The 24,428-nt window shown below is 30.9% G+C and overlaps 1 protein-coding gene across 3 annotated transcripts in view; it reads left to right on the top strand.

Annotated features, from left to right (window-relative positions):
• LOC145313662 (uncharacterized) overlaps positions 1-23,395 on the top strand; it is a 34,345-nt gene extending 10,950 nt beyond the window's left edge. The window contains exons 6-15 of one of the 3 annotated variants that reach the window (XM_080153173.1): positions 5,679-5,775; positions 6,611-6,700; positions 8,194-8,274; positions 10,990-11,110; positions 13,784-13,872; positions 15,469-15,550; positions 16,279-16,409; positions 18,418-18,463; positions 21,196-21,306; positions 22,520-23,395. In XM_080153173.1, coding sequence (XP_080009299.1) covers positions 5,679-5,775; positions 6,611-6,700; positions 8,194-8,274; positions 10,990-11,110; positions 13,784-13,872; positions 15,469-15,550; positions 16,279-16,409; positions 18,418-18,463; positions 21,196-21,306; positions 22,520-22,726 — 1,055 coding nt within the window. In that variant the 3' untranslated portion in view covers positions 22,727-23,395. The remainder of the gene's footprint in view (positions 1-5,678; positions 5,776-6,610; positions 6,701-8,193; positions 8,275-10,989; positions 11,111-13,783; positions 13,873-15,468; positions 15,551-16,278; positions 16,410-18,417; positions 18,464-21,195; positions 21,307-22,519) is intronic. The other 2 variants (XM_080153174.1, XM_080153172.1) reach the window with 2 other exon arrangements.
• Positions 23,396-24,428: the final 1,033 nt, after the last annotated feature.

Genomic DNA, 24,428 nt, shown 5'->3' with positions numbered 1-24,428 from the left:
ATAGATATGTATTTAGGAATTATAGATATACCTTCTAAGTTCTAAACCCTAGTCCCTACAAACATAACGTAACTTTTATTTTGATAGGTTGGAATCCCGTATGGGGCAATGCTTGATTACCACAAAAATTAGTATAGCTGCTCTATTTCATTGATATCAATTCATTGTTTTCATTATTAAAGGTGGAAGGATTTATATTGTATTGGATCCAACCACAAATATTGATAACCCGCCATTTACATATCTTAAACCCTTTACATTTGCAAACATTTCTCTAACATAGTGTTAGTCTAATTTATCTATTTTGTGATTTCTTTTTAAGTAGGGAAACTAAGTTTTAGCTTAGACCTTTATAGACCTGTAGCGGCTACGCCCCTAGCATCTAAGGGCTCTGCATTCAAGGGGCAGAAAAAAAGCCATCCAGGGATCTATCTAAAGCTTTCCTAAAATGGAAAACTCAATCGGTTCAGTGGTTATTTTAATCTCAAGCTTCAGACATAAAATTCCTTAATACTTTATATTATAGGATAGGGCATCGTAATATCTAAATGTGTTATTTAATCGTCTAGAAGTAATACAAATCTCTTGCAATGGCCCTATTGACTATTACAAATTAATGTTTTATTTAATTCATTCATATTTAAGAAGCATCTTCTAAAAAGTTAATAAAATATTGTTAAAAATCGCAAATTCTATAAAAAAGAACTTTATATTCTTTTTCCTCATAAAACTTTTTCCGTATTTGAAAATATAGGCTGAAATCTAAACTATAATACTGAACCTAGAAGCCAAGATGATATTAAGTCAGCCAGACAGAAATACGTGTGAGGTGTTAAAGTTTTAATCTCCTCATTAATATGCTACAAATATTCTAACATTTTATTTTTTACAGCAGGGTGTCCTTTTTCTTTTCAAATAAGTAATAAGGCTACGTCTTTGGCTATTAAGGTTTTACTCTACTATATTTAACTAAAGTCTTTTGAGGTTGAATAGATTTTCTTTCTTTTATGTGGGGGGGGGGGGGGAGGTTAGATTATTTTTTTTGTGCACATATCTCCAGGGGAAGGATGTTTGATAACTTCACTCCAAATAACCATCTGAGAATATAGGATTTGGAATTCATTATGATTATTGCAAGTTATATCACTGTATAATTGCTTTTGTTAAATTTTCATCTTTTAAAAACTGAAACCAATAGAGGTAGAATGTTACTTAACTGAAATAAACTTTTTTTGGTCATTCTGTATCATATAATGTATGTATTTATTTTGCTGGTAATATGACTCTCATTATTTACATTATTTAATGTGAACACAAAATAAACAAATTTAGTTGAGGAGATGTAGAATCAGGGGAACTATAATAGCTGCCTTTTAGATAAATCACCAAAAAGCAGGAACATCATCGGATTTTTGTATCAATTTATTTATTAAAATAAAAGGAATTAAATATTTAAAAGCGCTGAAATAAGCAGCTCAAATCAAGAATAAAATCTTAAAATATATTAAGCTAAAACGTAGCTGTACTACTAGTAATGTGAGGGTTAGAAAATAAATAATATGCACTAAATTAGATTCCAGACATAAAATTATAATTTGTTTTCTCGTATTCATTCGAATCCGGTGGATACAAACCGGTTCTCATCCATACGAAAAAACTATGTCTAGCATCGTATTATATCCAGTTTTCTACGAATATAGAAATGCACAATCATAAGATTAAAACCAGTTTTTTTAGCCGGTGCCTCCGGCACCTCGGGGCTAAAAAAACTAGTTTTAATCTTATAATTGTACATTCTATATCCGCGGAAAGCCGTTTATAATACGATACGAGAAATAACTATTCTAATTTAAAGTTAAAAATAACAATATATAAAATCCTTAAGCTGCATCTCAACTGCAAAAAAATCTTAAATATTATTTCTTGTTAATTGTTTACAATAAATATTGAATATATAGTTCCAAACACAATAGTTTAAGTAAACAATTATAAATTGTTGTTCTATGTTCTTTTTACTAAAGATAAAGGCAACAATAATTGTGTTTCACGAATATTATGGGGGATAATCTTCCCCCCTATAAATACGTACAATACCATATATATTCATATAAATGTATATATATTGATGGTTTGTCAACAGAGCCCTCCCTTTTACTTTATTCCAATGTTCTCCCCCACATATTCCCCATCCCCTGAAAAAAATTCCCTTGCAAACCAAAATTCCCCCTCTTACAGAATGACGCAATACTCTCTTATCAACTCAACTATCTTTCCCCCACTTCCCTTATCATTTAACCTTATCTCAAATTCCCCCTAGTTCTTGCATCTGTGTGTTCGTAAAGTGGTAAAACCATTTTGACGCATTTCCCCCACAGCCACGCCCATGTTGTAGAAAAGTCATTTATTTGTCATCAGTACATTTTTGTATATAATAGTTCCAATATGAAATATAGTTCTATGAATTATTAATAATATGTAAGGGTAGAAATTATAGGTGTATTACAAAATTGACTTTTTATGGCGATACATCAATTTTGTTTCATTTGAGCTAAAAGTAATTTTTGTGAGAATAGAAAAAAGAGTATTTGCTATTTGTAACAAGAATTTAAAAGGCATTGGTGGAACATATCAAATCTATAACTTATCTAATACTTGATCATAAAGTCACATTCAAGTACAAACTACAACAAGAAATATTGTTGATTTCCCAAAAAGTGCTCAGAGTGCACACAAACCCTCCTCGTTATTATTGAAATAAATAGATAAAACAGCGCCTCAACCCTACGGCGCTACATTTTTCCCAATATATCTTAACCTAACCTACAGGGTGCACCACATAAATCCGGACTTTTTCTTATTTTTAAACAAATAAACATAAAATCGTCAATTTTAAAGATTTTATTGAATTTTAAAATTTGGGAAGCAACCTAGGTATATGACTATTAGATTATTTAATAAAATCGCCGCCAGCCTCAATCACCGCCTCTACCCGCCCCCTGAACCGCCCGCCGACCCTGGTCACCATGTCCCTGTTCAAGCAGGCGAAGTTCTCCATGATAGGAGCAATGAGAGAGGTCTTTTTGGTATGGGCGAGTCTATTGGTTCATGCTTTAATGGCGCTCCAGGCCCAAAAGTCCATTAGATTAATATCGGGGCTGCTGGGAGGCCACATCTCCTTAAGGAGTGAGTAACAGCAGGATCCAAATTAACCCATCTTTAAAGCTACCCTTTGACACGGCGGCTCTCATTTGGGCCACAGTTAAGCTAGAACAACGTTTTATACCTTTTTAAAATTGGCACGAAGATTAAGATAGGGTTATCAGCACAATACATAGTCTAAAACGAGTTTCAAGGTTACATATTGGCCCCTGAAGTCAAGAATCGAGAAATTTTCAAGATTTTTGACGTTTTTGACATCTTAAAATCTACCACTATCCACTTTGTCGGAGTACTTCAGCCAAGTCAGCTGGGATAGAGAGCTCTAGTCTTTTCTAGTGTTTTCACTAGGTATCTGATAGTATCTCCAGCAAGTTTTATTAGTCCATCTCAACTACAGATGGGTTGAGGTCAGATTTAGTAGGCCCAAATCATAAATCCATGGTAAACTATCTGCACAATTCGAATCTGCCTTGTTGAACATATGCGCGGCCAGCTCGGCGTACACGTCCTCCATCGTCCAAAGATTTTCATGGGCAAAAAGGTCATTACCTAAGCTTTTTATAGTGGGGTCAAACTTCCTGATTGGTCAAGTAGTTTTGGCGCTATGGCCGTTTAAAAAAAGTCCGGATTTATGTGGCGCACCCTGTAGTCTAACTAATTATTTCAAAATAAGGGGAGATAAACCATGTTCATCTAGTCACTAAGGAACCTGTCTAAATATTAAGTGAAAAAAAAAGAAAAAAATAGAGGAAAGAACGTATATTGTACTTGGAGCTTTATTACTAAAGACAAACGGATATTAAAACTTGTAAAACATCTTTAGTTTAATTTAAATATAGTTTTGACCATTCTAATCTAATTAACCTATGTTAGCACGGAACAACTGGTGGCTAATTAAATATTTATAAACCTTGTTACTAAAAATCTATATTAAATTATTTTGTATTACAGCCTTTGTTTTATATATTTTCATATTTTGAGTTAGATTATTTAAAATCAAATAATTTTGTTTTTAACCTTAAGTTTCGTCATTTGGATTATTTTTTTTAAATTAAGAATTTTTTATTATCTGAGCTACTCTTACAGTCGCCATAATCTGTCTTTCTATAAAACCTGTATTTATAAAGTCTTTCGCTTGCCATCTTTCCTTTTCCCTCAGTCTACCTTTCATCCTCTCTCACTTTTTATATCTATTTATCTCTCTAATACCTTTCTCCCTCAGTCTACCTAACTATCTATCTTGCTTTCTATAATTATCTATCTATCTATCTCTCTGTGTATAACATTATTGCTTAGCTGGTTATGAAAGGAGAACTATAAGAATATATATTTAGATGGATATGTCATGCTCCTACTGGTGCTAGCCCTTGGTGTACTGGCTATAATAGGAGAACTATAATAATATATATTTAGATGGATATGTCATGCTCCTACTGGTGCTAGCCCCTGGTGTACTAGCTATAATAGGAGAACTACAAGAATATATATTTAGATGGATATGTCATGCTCCTACTTTTGCTAGCCCCTGGTGTACTAGCTATAATAGGAGAACTATAATAATATATATTTAGATGGATATGTCATGCTCCTACTGGTGCTAGCCCCTGGTGTACTAGCTATAATAGGAGAACTATAATAATATATATTTAGATGGATATGTCATGCTCCTACTGGTGCTGGCCTCTGGTGTACTTGCTATAATAGGAGAACTATAATAATATATATTTAGATGGATATGTTATGCTCCTACTGGTGCTAGCCCCTGGTGTACTAGCTATAATAGGAGAACTATAATAATATATATTTAGATGGATATGTCATGCTCCTACTGGTGCTAGCCCCTGGTGTACTAGCTATAATAGGAGAACTATAATAATATATATTTAGATGGATATGTCATGCTCCTACTGGTGCTGGCCTCTGGTGTTCTAGCTATAATAGGAGAACTATAAGAATATATATTTAGATGGATATGTTATGCTCCTACTGATGCTAGCCCCTGGTGTACTAGCTATAATAGGAGAACTATAAGAATATATATTTAGATGGATATGTCATGCTCCTACTGGTGCTAGCCCCTGGTGTACTAGCTATAATAGGAGAACTATAAGAATATATATTTAGATGGATATGTTATGCTCCTACTGGTGCTAGCCCCTGGTGTACTAGCTATAATAGGAGAACTATAAGAATATATATTTAGATGGATATGTTATGCTCCTACTGGTGCTAGCCCCTGGTGTACTAGCTATAATAGGAGAACTATAATAATATATATTTAGATGGATATGTCATGCTCCTACTGGTGCTAGCCCCTGGTGTACTAGCTATAATAGGAGAACTATAAGAATATATATTTAGATGGATATGTTATGCTCCTACTGGTGCTAGCCCCTGGTGTACTAGCTATAATAGGAGAACTATAAGAATATATATTTAGATGGATATGTTATGCTCCTACTGGTGCTAGCCCCTGGTGTACTAGCTATAATAGGAGAACTATAATAATATATATTTAGATGGATATGTTATGCTCCTACTGGTGCTAGCCCCTGGTGTACTAGCTATAATAGGAGAACTATACAAATGCTGTGTCTATGAAGGATTTTGCTGCAGGTATTATCATTGTTTTTCTATATATTTTTTCTGCATAAAATAATATTTCTCATCTTCCAATTTACAACGCACGCATATTGTCATTCTTGTTTGTATGATTATTACTCTGGCTTTGATAAGATTAATCTGGAGTTTCTGAGTATCTCAGGAGTAAGCAGGAAATTACAAGGGATTAAATGCAAAATTTTTATAAAATTTGCAAAAGTTTATTCTAAGGGCGTGTCATTGGACTTTGTAAAGTGGGCGCGATCAATAAATATATTCTTTAATGATAGGATAGTCAATATCCTTAAAATTTGGTAGAATCTATTTTTTTGGGCAGCTTCAACCGATAAGCGAAATTAAAATTAAATTTGATTTTAACTAGAGAATGTTTATCGTTAAGGAAAAAATCACAATGAAATTTAAAAAGCTAAAAACCCCGAAAACAGATGATTTTTGATAGTTTTAATATCTCAAAATACCTATTGGTTTTAGCTTTTTTTCTTCTATTTACTATGTCTTACACCTCCCCTTTACTTAACCCATTACATGTTCACGCTTATACTGTCCTCTACAATAGATAAGATATATACTTCCAAACTTCAGCAAATTCAAGGAAGACATATTTTTAGATAAGAATTATACTTTAGAATTTTTACTTTGTATACACTTCTGAATAAAATATGTCTGTCTGTCAGTTCGCCACAAAAATCTTTTAATAAAAGATCAATTGTTTTTACTTCTTCCACCAAATCAAAAGTTTACTTAAAGACTTTCTCTTCATTTGCATGGCCCTAAGGATCTCCAAAAAGTATAATATTTAAAAAAACTTACAATATATTAATTTTTTTAGGAATGCTATGGACTGGTTGTACTTACTGGTTTCCCCCCTGTTTACTGTCATTATGATGGCTCTAGGAACCTGTCACATTACCTGTCAAAGGTAAGTACTAGTATTTACTGGGTTACCCTGTGTTTACTGTGATCATGATGGTTCTAGGAACCTGTCATATTACCTGTCAAAGGTAAGTGCTAGTATTTACTGGGTTACCCTCTGTTTACTGTGATCATGATGGTTCTAGGAACCTGTCATATTACCTGTCAAAGGTAAGTGCTAGTATTTACTGGTTTATCCTATGTTTACTGTGATCATGGTGGTTCTAGGAACCTGTCATATTACCTGTCAAGGGTAAGTACTAGTATTTACTAGTTTACCCCCTGTTTACTGTCATCATTATGGCTCTAGGAACCTGTCATATTACCTGTCAAAGGTAAGTGCTAGTATTTACTGGTTTATCCTCTATTTACTGTCATTATGATGGCTCTAGGAACCTGTCATATAACCTGTCAAAGGTAAGTGCTAGTATTTACTGGGTTACCCTCTGTTTACTGTGATCATGATGGTTCTAGGAACCTGTCATATTACCTGTCAAAGGTAAGTGCTAGTATTTACTAGTTTACCCCCTGTTTACTGTCATCATTATGGCTCTAGGAACCTGTCATATAACCTGTCAAAAGTAAGTGCTAGTATTTACTGGTTTATCCTCTATTAACTGTCATCATGATTTATTTTTCGACCCCCTTGCAAAATAAATGTTTTCTTTTCAGTATGTTAATTAAATGGGAGGGGAGTATCCACCCTCTTACAGTAAATTAATCCTTTTTGTTGTCTGAATAACACCCCCCGCGATTTGGGTTTAAGAAATTGTCAAATTTATGGTTGTGCTTCGCGCAACCTCTTGGCAAAACCCTGTGCACGCCACTGATTACAACTGTCTAATAATGTTATATCAAAAACACAAAAAAGGTGATTTTTAGCAGGGATCGGAAGCCTCACGTAAGCCGCGTGTAAGCCTCAGTGAAATCGTGATTTTATTACTATAAAATTCAGCTGGATGTATAAAACGGCTCTTTAGCAGACAATCCTTCTTTCTGAAATTTTTTTTTCTGCTCACAAGCAGGTTTAAAACTGAGGCTTATGCGCGGCTTACGTGAGGTTTCCGATCCCTGATTTTTAGTTTATTATTGTGCTGTGCCTTTATGCATATTCTTTTATTACATAAATGCTAATGAGTACAGTAGATCGATCTTCTAATTATCGGTGGGAATAATTAACAAATGCTACTAATATAAGTAGGGATAACTTATCTGAATAAATAGCTATTAATTTATAAAACTTTTAGGACAATTACTTATCTTTCTTCCTTATAAATACTCTCAAAATATTTTCTATATTACTTAACACCTAATCTTGTTTTAAAAGATGTTTCCCTTTTGCTGCAGTTATTATAATGAAAAATGTAATGATGGACCTGTAAATAGGAATATACAGTTTTTAAAAATAATTAATTTTAATTAGTTTTGTAGTATCTGGATGTATTAAAAAGAGTTCATATACGAAATTACGAATCATATAGTTAACATTTTTCTATTCAGGGAAGCTGTATATCTACGAAGCTTGGAAGGGTTCATAACTGCTGCTTGTCAAATTATTTTCAGCCTCTACATTGCTTCAAAGTAAGTAGAACTCACTTTTCGTAAATTAGCTTTTCTACTTTTGGATAAATTGTTCTTGTTCTATATCTATCTTGCAAATAAATCAGTGAAAAAAGTAAAATTTTGAAGAATTGTTACATGCATCAGATGAATATATGCACGAAATATTTTTTATGTAATGCATTATGAATCTAAATGGTGAACTATTTTTATATCTTGTGCATTTTCCTATTTTATTTGCATAAAAGATGAAGATATGTGGATAATAGGGACAATAATATCAACAAAAGTTGATGTATAGAAAAGTTGAATGAACCCAAAGCCATTGTTGCCAATTCTTGACAAATAATTTTTGATAATATTTAAAGATCCATATGTATAAAGTTATTAGGTTTTTTAGCGTATTGTTTTATTTCTTTCTGAAATTATATGGTGCTAACCTTTGTTTGTTACTTATGAAAAACAACCCTAAAACAGTTGATTTCTACCCCCGTAATAGTTTTTTTATTAATCGCTTGTTGGCCTTAGATGATTATTAGTCATTAGCTGTCATTTTTTGCTTTTAAATTTTCCCTTTTGTTTACCCTTTTCTAATTAAATTCATTGTGTGGGTTGTTTGTTGACATACTAATATCCAATGTAGAGTATCTTTGCTTTAAAAAAAGAATAAAAAATAAATAAATATCAATACTTTGCAGGTTTAAAAGGTAAAACATTGCTAAAATACAATTATCAAAAATCAATGTAGAGTATATTTGCTTAAGAAAATACCATAAAACCAAATATATTTGTACCAATATCAGACATTTTTTGTTTGCAATAAAATTTTGAATAAAAAAAGTATTCAAAGTTTTTAAAATGCTGAAATGTACATATTTTACATTATTTTGTTTGCTGGGGTACCTTTCAAAAAAAGTATTTAATGCAGTCGGTAATGCTTTTTGCAAAGATTTATAGATTGGTTCTTGAATACCCCCAAAATACTTACCAATTTACACCATTTTACAAGATTATAAGAATAAGAAAATTTTAGAAAATTGTTTTTTTCAAAGTGATTGGTAATTATTAAACATTTTTACTTAAAAAATCTCAATAAATTTCATGGTGAGTGTGTTGTGTAAGAAATTTGCAACCGTGCAGTTTTTAGCAGCGCTGATTCTCCACAAGTTTTGCAAATTGGGTTGTAATATAAAACTTCACAAATCTGAAAACAGACTGCTTCACGTTTATGCTTGCTAGAACAGCTTTAAGGAAATAAGATGACGATTACGGCTATTTTTTGAAAAGTTATATGTTCTACTAAGCCTGGGTTTGAGAACGGAGAAAAAAGATATAAAATTAGCAGTCAAGAGAAGGGAAAGAGAAAGAGAAAGGGAAGAGAAAGTGAAGAGAAAGGGAAGAAAAAGGAAAGAGAAAGGGAAGACAAAGGGAAGAGAAAGGGAAGAGAAAGGGAGGAGAAAGGGAAGAGAAAGAGAATAGAAGGGGATTTAAAGAGAAGGGGAAAGTAAGGGAAGGAGAAGAAAAAAGAAGATTTAAAGTGATGGGGTAGTGAAGGAAAGATAAAAAATGTCTATCCCCCTAAAATTAAGAACAAACAGGGGACAGATACAAAGTTTAAGATTAGCTAAAGTAGTAAAAGACCCAAAAGGAAAACGTAAGAAAAAATCTAATTCAGGGCTTAAAATGTAATGTCACTATTCAGACCAATTTGACTTGACTTGTTACCATTAAACATAATCGTCCCTGTTACTAATTCAGTACAGGCAATGCATTTCTTGAATGTATGTACGGGTGTAATGGATTATGAAGGCTGTAAAAATAAATAGAAACTTTATATAGTAAATTTTGAGAAAATTTATGTAAGAAAATATGTTGTCATTTTTACACTTCTTTCCTTTTTTTAACAGATCGATTGCCTTCAGGATTACCTAAATAAATTATTTAAAATGAAGACTTTCGATTAATGAGGATTAATATTGTTTTGATAAAGTGGTTCAACTCCATTTTGTTTTGTGAGCAAAACAGGTTTGGTAAATTTTCTGGTTTGTTTCAAGATAAAGATGTATTTGGTGTTTACCCGATCAAAGTACATAGCACACACAGGAAAGTTCCCCCCTTTTTGGAATTTTTAAAATGTGTGGATGTATTTTTTTCTGTACGACTAACCTCAGCTAAAGCCCCAACCCATTCGTGCCTATACGTATGGTGTTCTAATATAACCTTACCTATGATAAAAACTACACCACTCTTTATTTTGTATCATTTAAAATAAAAGGGAGAGGGGGGGCCGGGGTTCTGTGATCACTTGGCACTTTGAGTGAAACCAACCTTTATTTTTTGAGCTTTCATTTATAAATGAACCATGGAAAGATTGTTATTAAAGAAAGGAAGCTATGCATGAAACATTAATGATTAACAAAGCTGTAACTCATAATTATGCCTGACAGTCTGTCTAATTATTCACTTCGTCTATAGTTTTCATTTATTTTTTCATTCAAATATAAAAAAAACTTGTGGGTACAAAACATACCAAACAATATAGGCTGAAACTTACTAGATTCGTCGGTAATGCTATGAGTAGGGATAAAAGTTGAACATCTAAAATTCATTGAAAACAATCTTCTTCTATCCGGCTGTCTAATAATCCATATATCTATGTTTATAAATATTATTACTACTTATGAATTTTATCATCTTTATTTTCTTTTTTTTCGCTAATCTAAATATGTATATCAGAGGTACCCTGATCCACAGCCTGGCCCAAACCCTGCACTACCTAACCACAACTGATCCAGAACAGATCCAGCTGTTTGAAGATGCGGACAGACCACCCAAATGGTTCTGGGGTCTTATCCAGGTATAATTTAATTTATATCCCCTTAAGTTTTCACAAAATGAAAATTTGCTTTATTGCATATGGTTTTATTTATTTTTTATAGAACTATCCTAAATGCCAATTGAGTTAAGGCCAAAAATTGAGTTATCTTTGTTGTGAAAGATAACTATTCACTTTTTTTATGCAAAAAAGTATAACTATCCAATTTCCAAACGAAGTAGAAAGAATGATAAAGTTGTCTGGATATTAGGAGTCATAAATCTGAGATATTTCATGCAGACATACACAAAAACAAGACGAGAAACTTTTTTCTCCTCTCAATCCTCTCAGCAAAGTTTTGATGTGCAAAATAAGAAGTAAAAAAACTTGCAATTTCCTTGCAAACCCGCAAAAATCAATTTTGAAACCTTTTAGATATCTAGCATAATGGAAGGTTTGTGATTTTGAATATTCTTTTATAAAATAATATAAAGAACTACAGAATTGATTTTTTAGTTCATGGAATACAATAAATACAACAATTACCTAGAAATTATACAATCAACAAAAAATATATTTCATTTAGTTTTCTTTGTTTATTTTTTTCGATTAAATTCGACACAAACAAACTAAATAAAGATTTGATGTTTAAGCAAAAACCTGAAAAAAATTGGTCCAGATTTTGATATTATCTTAAATTGCTGATTTTGTTATCTGTATGCTGACAAACTACAAGTCTGCACACCAACCAGAGACCATATTCATAAAACATCTGATTTTTTTTCAGGGAGGGAGTGGATATTGGTCTGTCAATAGAGATGGCACTCAAAGCTTATAAACCTCATAGCTGGTCCAAACTTTTCATTCAACAAATTTAATTTACAGAATGTGTAACTTCTTATATTCTCAATGGTGATGTAAATAAATTTATCTCCATTGTCTTTTTCCTTGATTATCAATTTTTAGCCAACCCTTTTCCTATTGTCCCCTTTGAATATTTTTAATTGTCTTTTTCTAACTATAGGACAGTTTTTTCTTCTTTCTAAAAATGTTTTACTTTGTTCCTTAATCGAATAAGTTTTAGTTTATTAAGAAGATGTTTAAAGAATCTATCCACTGGACAAATATTTTTTACTCCTGTTTCTCGTGGAAGATATTAATATTTCTTTGATATTATCTAAAGTAGGTCATTAGAGAAGGCTAAATTATACTCTTCTGCCTTTATTAACCAAGTTTCAAGGAGTTGCAGTTATGCTTAGAAAATAAGCTAGCCAAGTTTACCATAACTTGTTTAATTTATATATACCTAAAATTATAAATTCTAGTTTTGTGTCTAATGGGATCCAACCGTTCAGTTTTCAAATTTCAGGAGAGCTTGCTATTGGTCTTACGTATGGACAGGTTTTATGCTGTTTGGTGTTTATGTCACCCACTCTCTATTTTGTCAATCTTTGTAGATTTAATGAACTAGTTATTGTCCCCCCCCCAAAAAAAAAAAATTATATGGCCATAATAAATTTTAATTAGATTCCTTCATGCCCGTTGATTCCAAAAACATTTGTATAATAAAAGACTTTTTCCCATTCCAGTACTTTATATAATAGGATAGCAGTTACGGCTCTATAGGCCTCTAGGAACAATTGAGGGAAGGGAAAAGGGGTCGCCCGCTCCTCTTTATAATTTGTTTTAAAAAGAAATAGTTATAAACCTATGACCTATGTAAAGCATCACTGTAAAGATAAGCCATATCGGTCCAGCGGTTATCGATATCACATACATCCTTTTACTTTTGTATAAAGATTCTGTTTTTGTTGGATATTTGTGTTAATGATGTTGGCCAACATACCGCAAGGAAATCGTTGAAAAATGATACAATATCCACCTACCACATAGAATACTAACAATTGCTGTAAAAATTTATCTTAGGGGTGGGACATAGAGAGGTATAAAGAAATACAATGGCAATATTATCCATGCAAAAACAAAACCAATCATAGCAATAGTAATTTCTTTCTAATTGTTTTGAACTGGACCTTAATTTTTGCCATTTTAGGAGTGGTTAAGCCTTAATTACTTCCCAATAAAAAAAGTCTAAAATTCAGGCAGGGTTTACCCACCAATTTTTTAGACCCATAAAAATAATCCTGTTTTATAAAACATTTTTTGACACACCAATAAAGATTAAACATTACCACATTTCTATAGTAATCTATGGCCCCTCCCAATTATTTGCAAAAAAATCAATCATATACCAGTATATCATTATTAGATTATATAATTCTTTTTATCAAGTATTGAGTAACTTTTATACTTTCTTTTGATTCCATATCAAAAAATCATTTGCAAGCAATGATTTTTATCTACATAACTTTTATAAATCTGTCAGAATTTTTTCTATCTATTCAGCTTTTTAAACAACTAATAATCGGTTTAAAAATCTTTTAATTCATAGAACTATTTATTTGCATATTTGTTAAAATATCTAAATTTAATTAACTTCTTATAAAGCCATCTTCAATTCTAAATAACTCATCCATTCATCCATCCATCAGTTATGTCTATTGAATTTTCTTCTATTTGATGATTAAACAATTAAACCATCCATCTATCTTACACTCCATTCATATATCCATCCAAATCTTAGATTATCTCTACCTTCCTGTAATTTTCATGTTATTAAATCTGTATCTATTCAATTTATATGAATATATTTAGGTGTACAGCCTGCTGTTCTCCTTCTTATCTCTGCTGCAGACTGTTCTATATTTTAATGAATGCGCCAAGAAAACAACTTCTTTTTGGAGGTAAGTAAGGGTTTTACTTTACATTTAGTTTTATAAGGATCACTACAATACATAAAATAATTTCGTCTGTAATACAATACAAAGTAGAACGATGTATGTCCATCTGTCCGTTCATCTGAAACTTAAGATTTCGGTAACCGCTGAACAGATTGGACTCTTCAAGGAATATAAATCCACTTGTTTGCGGTGGTTTTAAGCTATTTTCTTGGGGGTGGGGGCAAAGTTTTGTCTATATCAAATGATTTAACACAAAAATATTCAGCGCTTAGAGGCTAGTGGAGTTAGGGATAGTATGCTTGAAAATCTTATTTCAGTCAGCCATTTGGCGAATTTTTAATTAATCCTAACTTATCCTATAATGTCTAAAAATAAGGATCTTGAAGTGGTTTAGGCTATTTTCGAATTATTTATAGGTTTCCTAAATAGAAATCTATCTATATTTTCCACTTTCTTAAATAAAAATTTTAAATTTTATAAAAATAAAAAAAATATTTTGTAGTATATTTGTATCCAATTATTGTATAATAAACTACAGCTTATGATATTTTATGTTTTTGACAAGAATTATTTTGAGAAAAAAAGAAAACCATTTCCTAGACAATATTGTATAAAAATATCACATTAAATAGATTTATATACACACACTGAGCGAGCAACACATTATTATATCAGATAAACTAGTAAATTTATTTTTCTTCTTCTTGAATTTTTTATAACCTAAATGAATTTTACTAGATAAAGGGTGTTAATAAAATAACCGATCGCTCACAATTTGAACCACCATAAGTACTTCAAATCTTGGAGATAGACCCCATAATGTTTAGAATTTTTGATGGGGCATGTAAAGACCTTTTTTAGACACCTTAACAAGGTTTCTAACTCAATCTATGCCAATTTGACATAAAAAAGACATTCCCATCCAACTTTGAGGCATGACGGCTCTGTCTATTCCTAGTTCTGGATGATTGCCAGGTCTTTCATTTTGATGCCAAATGGGCTAAGATTGTGTTAGAAACCTTGTTAAGGTGTCTAAAGAAAGGTCTTTACATGCCCCATCAAAAACTCCAAATATTATGGGGTCTATCTACAAGATTTTAAGTACTTATGGTGGTTCAAATTGTGAGCGATTGGTTTTTAAAAAGACAAATTTGTAATAAAATATGCACTTTCGGCGTAGGGCAAATTTCTCTGCAAGGGCTAGGTCTTAAGCTCTAGGGCTCTGGAAGGGTGAGTAGATTCAAAATTCAATATTGTTTTCTCATTGTCATTGCTTGGGCATGAATTGTATTATTTTTTATTAGTTTTGGACCAAAACTGTAAGGTTTATATTGAAAAAAGTGAAGCGATTGGTTTTTATTTTAACACCCTTTATGTAACGGACGTTTAGTCATTAAAGTCTCAAAGCCACCTTTCACTGAAAAACAGTGTCTTTTTTTAACAAGTTTTGTTATTTTAAATTCATCCACCTCATAAAAATGGCCTGATAAGAAGCCCGGTAAAATTTCAAGGCTATTTAATTAAAAGAAAGAAAAATTACCTTAGATTATTTATTGTTAAAATTGCAAATTAAATTTTTATTGCAAATCTTTCATTTAGATTTCTGGTTACTATACCGTTCTACAGTTGTACAATAATATACAGAACCATCACATTCACACTTCTTCTCATATTTTTCAAGGTAAACAAATTGTCAAGCTTATGATGCAGTCTCTTTGTTTAGATATATTAATGGTTCAACAATTGCCAGGTCAAGTTTGGTTTACTTTGTAATCTTTCAAATACTAATAGAAAATCTATATATTTGTCCTCTATCTTAAAACCTTCTGTATTTTAAATTCCTTGACTGTCCGTTTATTTTCTATTTCCATCTTAGTTATGTCTTATTTATGTTTTTGCCTGTAATATCCGCTGGATTAGAATCGGTTCTCAGCCACACTGAAAAATCAAATATAGCATCGTTATTACGAACAATTTTTCATGAATTCGGCCGATCTGGGTTAACAAAACTGGCTTTAATCTTATAATTTTCATTTAAATATCCGCAATATTTTGACCTGCGTTTATCCAGTAATGATAAATCTATCAATATATTTAAGCATCTTTGTTTGTTTTCAACAAAACATCCGTTTTTTGCTGTTCTCTCTCTCTCTCTTTCTACTTCTATATATTCAAATTTCATATCCTTTTATTTTCATTCGTAAAGCAAATGTCTAAAAACAATTTTTATACCGTAAGTAATGTACATCATATTACTAAACCCGCAACCGTGGCTAAACACGTAGCGCATCCGCTCGTCGTCAGGAAGGTGTATCGCATCCCAGATTCTCTAGATGATCACTTAAAATTGTAGGAGTAACCCTTCAACGAGGTAAAGTACTTATTACTAAATATATGTTAACTTTATAGGAATATGTGCTGATTCCGGTGTTCCTAATCTTTTTATTCAACGTAATCTCCTTCAAGATCCTCGGCCTAGACCTGCCACGTAGCATTGTGTATGGAGTGGCCAGTATCGTTGTACCAGCTGGATTTAACAGGTATAGCTAATAGCTATATTTTATAATTGTTGCGCATTTTAGTAAGGAAGCTACTCTATACTTGACTCCGTCTGTCCGACCACCAGTACGTAACGCTACATGGTTGGTTAATGTGATTTTTTGCAACTATTTAGGAGAAATCCTTAAATGTCTTGTGTGACGCCATAAAAATCAATCATTTTTGGGGGTTCCCTTTCCTACTTCTCCTCTCATCCTTTCTATTTATACGTATTTATATGACGTCACGTGACATTTTAGGCTTTCTCCTATTCAAGATAGACGGCTAATAATTATTTTTGAATTATCCCTATGCCAATGATCATCCAGTATACAATTTAAATGTTCTTTTTTTCATTTATGACAACTGAAATTATGGTCTTCGCATTCCTTTCTTCATATTTCCATCCATGCTTTGCTTTTTATGGATGTGGTCATCTTGTTTTTATGTGTAGATGGAAAAACAAATCTTCCAATATTATATTAAAGAAGAAGGCGAAACCTTTATAAGGGATTCTTGTAAAAAAAAATTAAAGGGATGGTTCATTAAAAAAATAATCTTTATGCCAAATCGGTATTCAGGTTTGAGAAGAATATTTAATAATTTTTTGAAATGAAAAAGTATGTGTTTCAATTACATATGTCATCCTATGCATGTCCTATGATCCATGTTTCCATAGACATTTAGAAAATAAATGTGTATATAAAATGATGTAGACAAACACACCTCCTACATGATTTATCTTTCTTCTGTCATTCAAATTTTCAAGGTTCTTTGGACATGTATGAGTGATTGTTCTTAGATTAAACAAGGATGATAACGTCCAAATAGAAAAGTTATAAAATTAGACGGCAGGACAAACGAATTTGTAGAGTAGAGTGTCAATACTTAATCAAATCAAAAACTTAATTAATTTAATTCGAAAAATATTTTGTAAATTCAGCTGTTTTTAGGGGCTATCTTTGCATTTTCCCTAGCATTTACTCATATTTTTAAAAAATTGTTTAGTTTTTGGTTTCAGCTGGATTTCATGACTTGATTATAAGATACTTTGTTTACAATATGCCTAAATTAACGATAAGAGCTATTCGACTGACTGGCCAATACTATTTTTTAAAAATCATCGTTTTAGGAAGTTTTCCAAAGAAGTTTTAGGTCGGCTTGGCTGTAAGTTGTTGAAAATTATAAGCCAGCGTTTAAAAGATTATATTTCATATTATTCAAATCTAAAAAGACCTTGTAATATATTTAAACAAATGAAAGTGTGGTCACAATTGTTGACACATAACAAATTATTTTAAGTTTGGTCCAGTTGAAATAGCAACCTCAAATTTATATAATTTATACCTTGCCAGGAAGGAGGGGACATTGGGTTATTTATTACACTAGTCCCAAAAGTTTTATAATAACGTTTTCTTATTTGTTGCTCAACAACTTTGGGGACTTTTAATTGGTTGGGCCATTAAGTTGACTTTCAAAACGTTTCAAATACTAACTGTAATCTACAGAAGGGGTAATTTTGTGTTTCATCATGGGGATGTACATCAATTTATCGGACATTGTCTTATCCCTGGGTCACAACTGTTGATACATAACAAATTTCCAGTTTAAATAGCAACCTCAAATTTATATAATTTATTCCTTGCATTCCATATTTGAAAACTATTGCATATTTGGGTCAAGAGTATGATTTAATATTCATATTGTTGCAGCATATACATTACCTTAATTTTAGATTCAACAGATTGGTGCATTTGGGTTCTTAAAATTAATTAAGAGATACACCTTCTATTAGGAATAACATTAGAAGCAATTTCTACTTGAAAATCATAAAGTTCAAGCATTAAGATTTTAATAAGGAAAAAAATTAAGCTTTTTGATCATGTCATTTCTATTTAGACTTATTTCCAAATATTACATTATATCACATTGCTGACTGGCATTCATTTAAAGACTCATGAGTCGTAGGATAGCTTCGCTAATTTGAATAATGTTTATTTTTACTTTTAGGTGCAGAAACCCAAAGTTGCAGCCCCTTGGATATGTTACAGATGAGGTGAGAAGTGTTCAATCTACAAACAATAATGAAAATATTCTACTTAATTAAGATTGGAATCATTGTTTTAGAATAGAAATAATTACAAAAAATAAATCTATAAATTTGATGCCCAAAAGCTAAAAAAACATGTACATACCTTGTTTTTACAAGAATCTTTATTCAAGGTTTTAAATTAATAAGACTATTATAACAAAAGTGATATATAATCAAACTATTAAAAGATATTTCTTTAAAAAATTTGAAAACTAAAGAACAATAAATGAACTAGGTAACTTTACTTTATAGGAAATATTGCATAAAGTTTATCAACCAACTCCAAGGCGACGTTAAAGTTTATTGCCCTTTATACCTATAGCATATAACAAATTTACAAATTCTAAAACTTCAAAAATAATAAACTGCCTTAAGGAAATATTTTGAATCAAATATAAAGGGTTAGATAAAAATAGAGTTGAGTCCCTTGGGATTTGAAAAAAGGGGTGGAAACCAGTAAGCTATTAAGGTTTTGTCTGATTAAAAAGCACTGTGACTTTGTTATCAAGAAATAGAGAATTAATATCTCCCCTACCTACAATATTACCAACCACAAAGGTATAGGGATGCCAGAAATTACTTTACATAAAGATAATAATTTAATACTTTCTATTTGGATTACACCTATTTTGTCTTAACCATGACACTTTGGTTAAGTGTGACTTCCGAATCAGCGGGAAGTTCTAGAGATCTTGTTTGACGGACACACAAACCCCCAATACCAGGAACCATCAAGTTTCAACAGCAGGTTTGAGTATAGATTTATTGATACAAACTATTTCAAAGTCCTGAAATTACAAAATCAATTAATACAAAATTCCAGTTTTTATAACCACGTATTCTTATTTGCTTTTTAAAATCTTTTTTTCTACGGTTAAGAATCTTTGGGTACTTTGGCTTTAAAGGAAAATTATTTGGTTTAATAAATCATTGTTAAATGCAAAAATAAAGGCAAATAAAAATTACTAAAACATAATAATTGAATCATAATAAAGTTTCATGTTTAGCTGGCTAAAGCCTTTTAAACTTAATAAATTCGTCCTATACGCCATTCAATTTAAATAAAATGAACAAATTCTACCTGAAGTTCTTATGGTTTAAAGCCCCTGGTATACTAGGGTTGTTCACGCACTATGAGACCAATGATAGGCCCAACTTTATTCTCTGAAATCTTCATCCACTCACATATCATTCAAAAAGTAAAGAACGTGGACGCATCAAAATATAAACAACACTCATGCCGCGTCTCTTTAGAAAAGGAAAGTCAAACAAAGACGACATTTTGCGCTTAATTTGAATTTTGAATAAGGAATTAATTTCGATCTTGATAAACACAAGGCTTCCTCGAAAAGAGGTTAAGACATATTTACTTCACTATGTGGAGCTTATTTAATCTATATATAATTTGATATCCAAATTAACCCTAGTAATCTGAACTAAAGTAAAGAGTAGTTTTGCTAATAAACTGTCATATTCTAATCAAAGAAAAACTGCGTTACTAAAATAAAACACAACATAATTAATTAACTGGTAATTAAAATCTAACTTAAAAGCATCCATATTTGAAGGCATATTGATAACCCTGATTTGAAACCCATCACACTAATCCAAGGAATAATTAAAGCAGAAACTTCTCTCAAGAGTTTAGAATTGATTAACCCTGTTGAGTTCATAACTAGGGAAGGGCAAATGGATAATAAATTAGTCTTCAGTAACACCCCCCTCCCCCTCATTTGAATTTAATTAAAGCTAAATTTCGCATATTTCAATCTTGGGAGACTATTTATTATTTATTACAAACTATACTATCCATAAAGTTAAAGATATTAGGTAGAATTATGAAGTCTGCTCCAGACAAAGCCCTGAGCAATTATTTTTGATGATTCTTTGATGTTGATATTTTGAACAACCTTGTAATTTACTTGATCATACAACTATCTTGTCTGTTAGATATAGGAACAAATAATTTATACGCTTTTTAATTCATTATGGTTTCTAGGAAAATAAAATCAATTAAACCGACAGTTAATGAGTCGCTTCTAAAATATTACTTTTTGTTTATTCTTTACCTTTGTTACCTTCGATTTTTAAAAGTGACAAGTACTGTAAAAAGTAATATATATTATTACCTCTTCCAATTGTATATCGAATGCTTTGTTTAGTTTAAACTGTTGATAAAAACTTCCCTGATTTTCTAATGTAATTGCATGTATTTCAAGCTCATCAATTCTAAAGTTGGTGACAATAATTTGAAAATAATAAATGAAATGCTTTCAAACTGGAGTGAAAAGAAACATTTAAAGTTTAGAAAACTAGGGCGAAAACTAAAATAAATGCATAGAAAGAGAAAATTGTCTTTGTGTTTAAAATTTGATTTTCCCTACTTCTTTGTTAGTATTTCACACTTTGTCTACTTAAACGTAAGTAATAAACAATAACAAGAACGATTATATCAAACAGAGCTAATCCGGGCGAAAAAAAACGATTTTACGAATTCGTCCAAAACTATTTTTGATTCCCTTATTTAAAAAAAAATATAGCAACTGAGGGGACCTCTAACCCGATTTGGCTCATCCAACCTCATCTAACCTAACCAAATTTGAAATATGAAATTAAACCAATACGCAATCCAACATAAAAGACTTTGTTTTGTAATTGTCACTTATTATTTCATTTTTACGTAATGTTTTGTTCAGGTTCGTTATGGAGAAAGAAGCCCGGAGCAAATGGAATTATTCAGAGAGAGAAGTAAAAGATTTCTTGCTATTCATCATATCTTTGGTGGACTAGTTCTTGGCGTTTCACTGGTAATGTTTTCAACTTTATTTTTCTTACAACTTAAGTGTAAACCTTTATATTGTATTTGTAGCTGTGTACAATAAAAGATCTCACTAAAAAGATATCTTAAGAGAGTATGTGTATTGTAACCCTCCTATGAGAAATGGTTCTTAATAAAATTAGTAACCTCCCTTTATATTTATTTTTTATTTTTTAACAACAACAATTAGACGATTAAGGCGAAACTATAGAATTCCTAATAATAGTGAGATTATTAATGACACTCGCACCGTAATAAAATTTAAATTTTTGTAAAAAAAAAGCTTTATATAGGTATCTGTTGTTTAACTTGCTTAAATATCTTTGCTGGTATATAAAGTAACTAGCAGCTGCGTCCCTAGAATCTAGAGACTCTGTATTTAAAGAGGTATAAGGCAAAAGATAGCCTAAAACCATCCCATGGCTTGAATCTAAATATAAAATTGCCTAAAACTATTCCAGGTCCTATATGAAGCTTCCGTCAAAAGGAGAACTCAATCAGTTCAGTAGTTACTGAAATCTTAAGCTTCAGAAAATTATAATGTAATAGGATTGTAATTGTATAAATATCTTTTTATGTAATTGTTAGTTTGATATGTTCATACAGCTTAGCTTAGCTAGCTCAGATAATTAGTAATTAGAGGCACAAACTTTTTATGGCAAAAAGGAGGCAAATTTCTTTTAATGATAAGAACTAAGAAGACCTACTTTTCTATTCTTTTTACTATAATTTTAGATACTTTTACTTATATGCGAGAAAAGTTTCATTTTCAAGTTTTTACTTCCAAAAAGTTTTATGCTTTGGAATTAGATTTTAGACAAATTTAATTTTTAACATCATGGCTTATATTTTATACTGAAATGTTAATTTTTCCATTTCAGTGGATTTGATATAATTTTCAACAAGTTTTTGTTATTGAACAAACATAATATAAAAAGATTTGTCGCTTTTGTTGTAAATAAAGAGCTTTCTTGCCTTGAAGAAATATAAATAAAAGATGAGAAACAAAACATTAAAACACACAATCTTTTGATGCAATTGCTATTGTGTTTAATACAAAGACAAAAAAGTTTCTTGAATGAAGGAAAATGCAATTACTATATATTTTCTTTCTATTAATGAATGTGTTTTCTTTAAGGATATGAAATCTACATAAATTTTAGTTAAAAATTATCATTATTGAACAAAATTTATATTTTCAGGCCCTAATGTGGATTATGTTGAACTACTCGGAGATGTACTCCCCCCTTATAGAATGGACCATCCTTCCCTTGCCCTTCATCAATGATTATGTACTCCCAGTCATTGCTATTGGTTTCCTGGGCAGTACAGTGTTCACCATCATGTACTGCTGTACTATTTTGTGCTGCTTTGAGGATGAATATGTGTACCCACTTACTATTCACTAAATTTTGGTACATTTTTTGATAAATTTTTGGACGATTTTTTTGAGTGATTATTGTAAATATTGTGCCATATGTAATAATATGTATAATTTTTTTTATTCATATTCGTTTTCTTACTTTAAAAATCATCTTATTATGTAAATCAAGAAAATGAAACTCTTATTGATTAACAGATTTCTTTTCTCTCAATATTTTAATCTAAAATATATTTTCCATTTACTTTTTAATGAAATATGATAAAAAGCTGCCACACTAAACTTTCTATTTTTATATAGGCCAACAAAGATCTAGAAAAAGTAAAAGCTTTTTAAGATTTAGACGTAAAGCAAATATTCCTAATGTATGTTTCAAAGCTTTGCATTTAACCCGGGTTTATACAAATTTTTGTTTGTGTGTTTAGCCTAATTTTACACATAAAAAGTAGTTTAGATTGCATATAAAAGTAGAAAAGCTCTATAAAAAGCATTTTAAAGTGTAATTAGAACGTAAAGTTATTAAAAACAAGGCATTTAGTATGAAATAAATTTTATTACATTTTTGATAAAATGTTTCTTTGGAAACTTGTTCAAATGTAAATTAAAGTTTAGGTGTTCAAACACTTCTTTTATTTATTACCAATAATAGTTATTTCTCGCATCGTATTATAAACGGCTTCCGCGGATATAGAATGTACAATTATAAGATTAAAACTAGTTTTTTTAGCCCCGTGGTGCCGAAGGCACCGGCTAAAAAAACTGGTTTTAATCTTATGATTGTACATTTCTATATTCGTAGAAAACTGGATATAATTCGATGCTAGACATAGTTTTTTCGTATGGATGAGAACCGGTTCCTATCCACCGGATTCGAATGAATACGAGAAAAAGTATTAAAAATTTGCCAAAGTTAAGCACAAAAATTATATGAAATTAGAACGGAAAAAAATACATTGTATTGTACAACAAACAGCCTTTTTTAACACTTATATTGATGGATTATGTTGACTAAAAAAGCATTTACTCATATAATGTTTGGTATTTTATGTTTATATTTCAACATTGCATTGTAATACTTTTACAATAAATTTTATAAAAATATTTATTTATGATAACTGACTTTAATATTATTTTCATACTTGTAGGATTGGCCCCCAAACAGTTAAAAAGTTGTGAGAATTATTTTGGAGGATTAACCTATCCTTCCAAATCGGTAAAAAAGTATACAAACTGGCCTAAGAATATATCAAAAATACTAAAATATATTCAGAACCAAATTGGCCCAGCAATTAGCGAGATCTTTAGGTGCAAATTGACAAAAATCTTTCCTCTTATTAATATTAGGTTGAATTTTTAATTGTTTTGCAAATTTTGAATAAATAATATTTGAATTCTCCCCCTCCACCAAGCATAGGTATTATGTTTTTGTTGTATCAAATATCGAAAAATGATAATACATAAAAAGTATTGAGTTGATGAAAAAAACTCCACCCCACCTTCCCATCGCCGTCTGAATATTACAATGTTCTTCGGGTGTTACTTCAAAATTGCTTTTAAAAAAAAACGTTGTTAAACTTAAATCCAGTATCTTAAGAAAAAGCACATTATAAGAGTATGACAATTGGAAAAAATCTTTTTTGCCATAAAAATATCGAAAAAGTTTCTTGGTTTATTTTTGAAGGTCTGCTTGACGTCACACATGTGTACAGACTTGTCAATGTAAACTACTT

This window comes from Acartia tonsa, chromosome 3 (genome assembly GCF_053477335.1).
Source record: "Acartia tonsa isolate MP-2025a chromosome 3, ASM5347733v1, whole genome shotgun sequence".
NCBI lineage: Eukaryota > Metazoa > Arthropoda > Copepoda > Calanoida > Acartiidae > Acartia > Acartia tonsa.
Note: the sequence above shows the minus strand (reverse complement) of the source record. Positions and strands in the feature narration are given on the sequence as shown.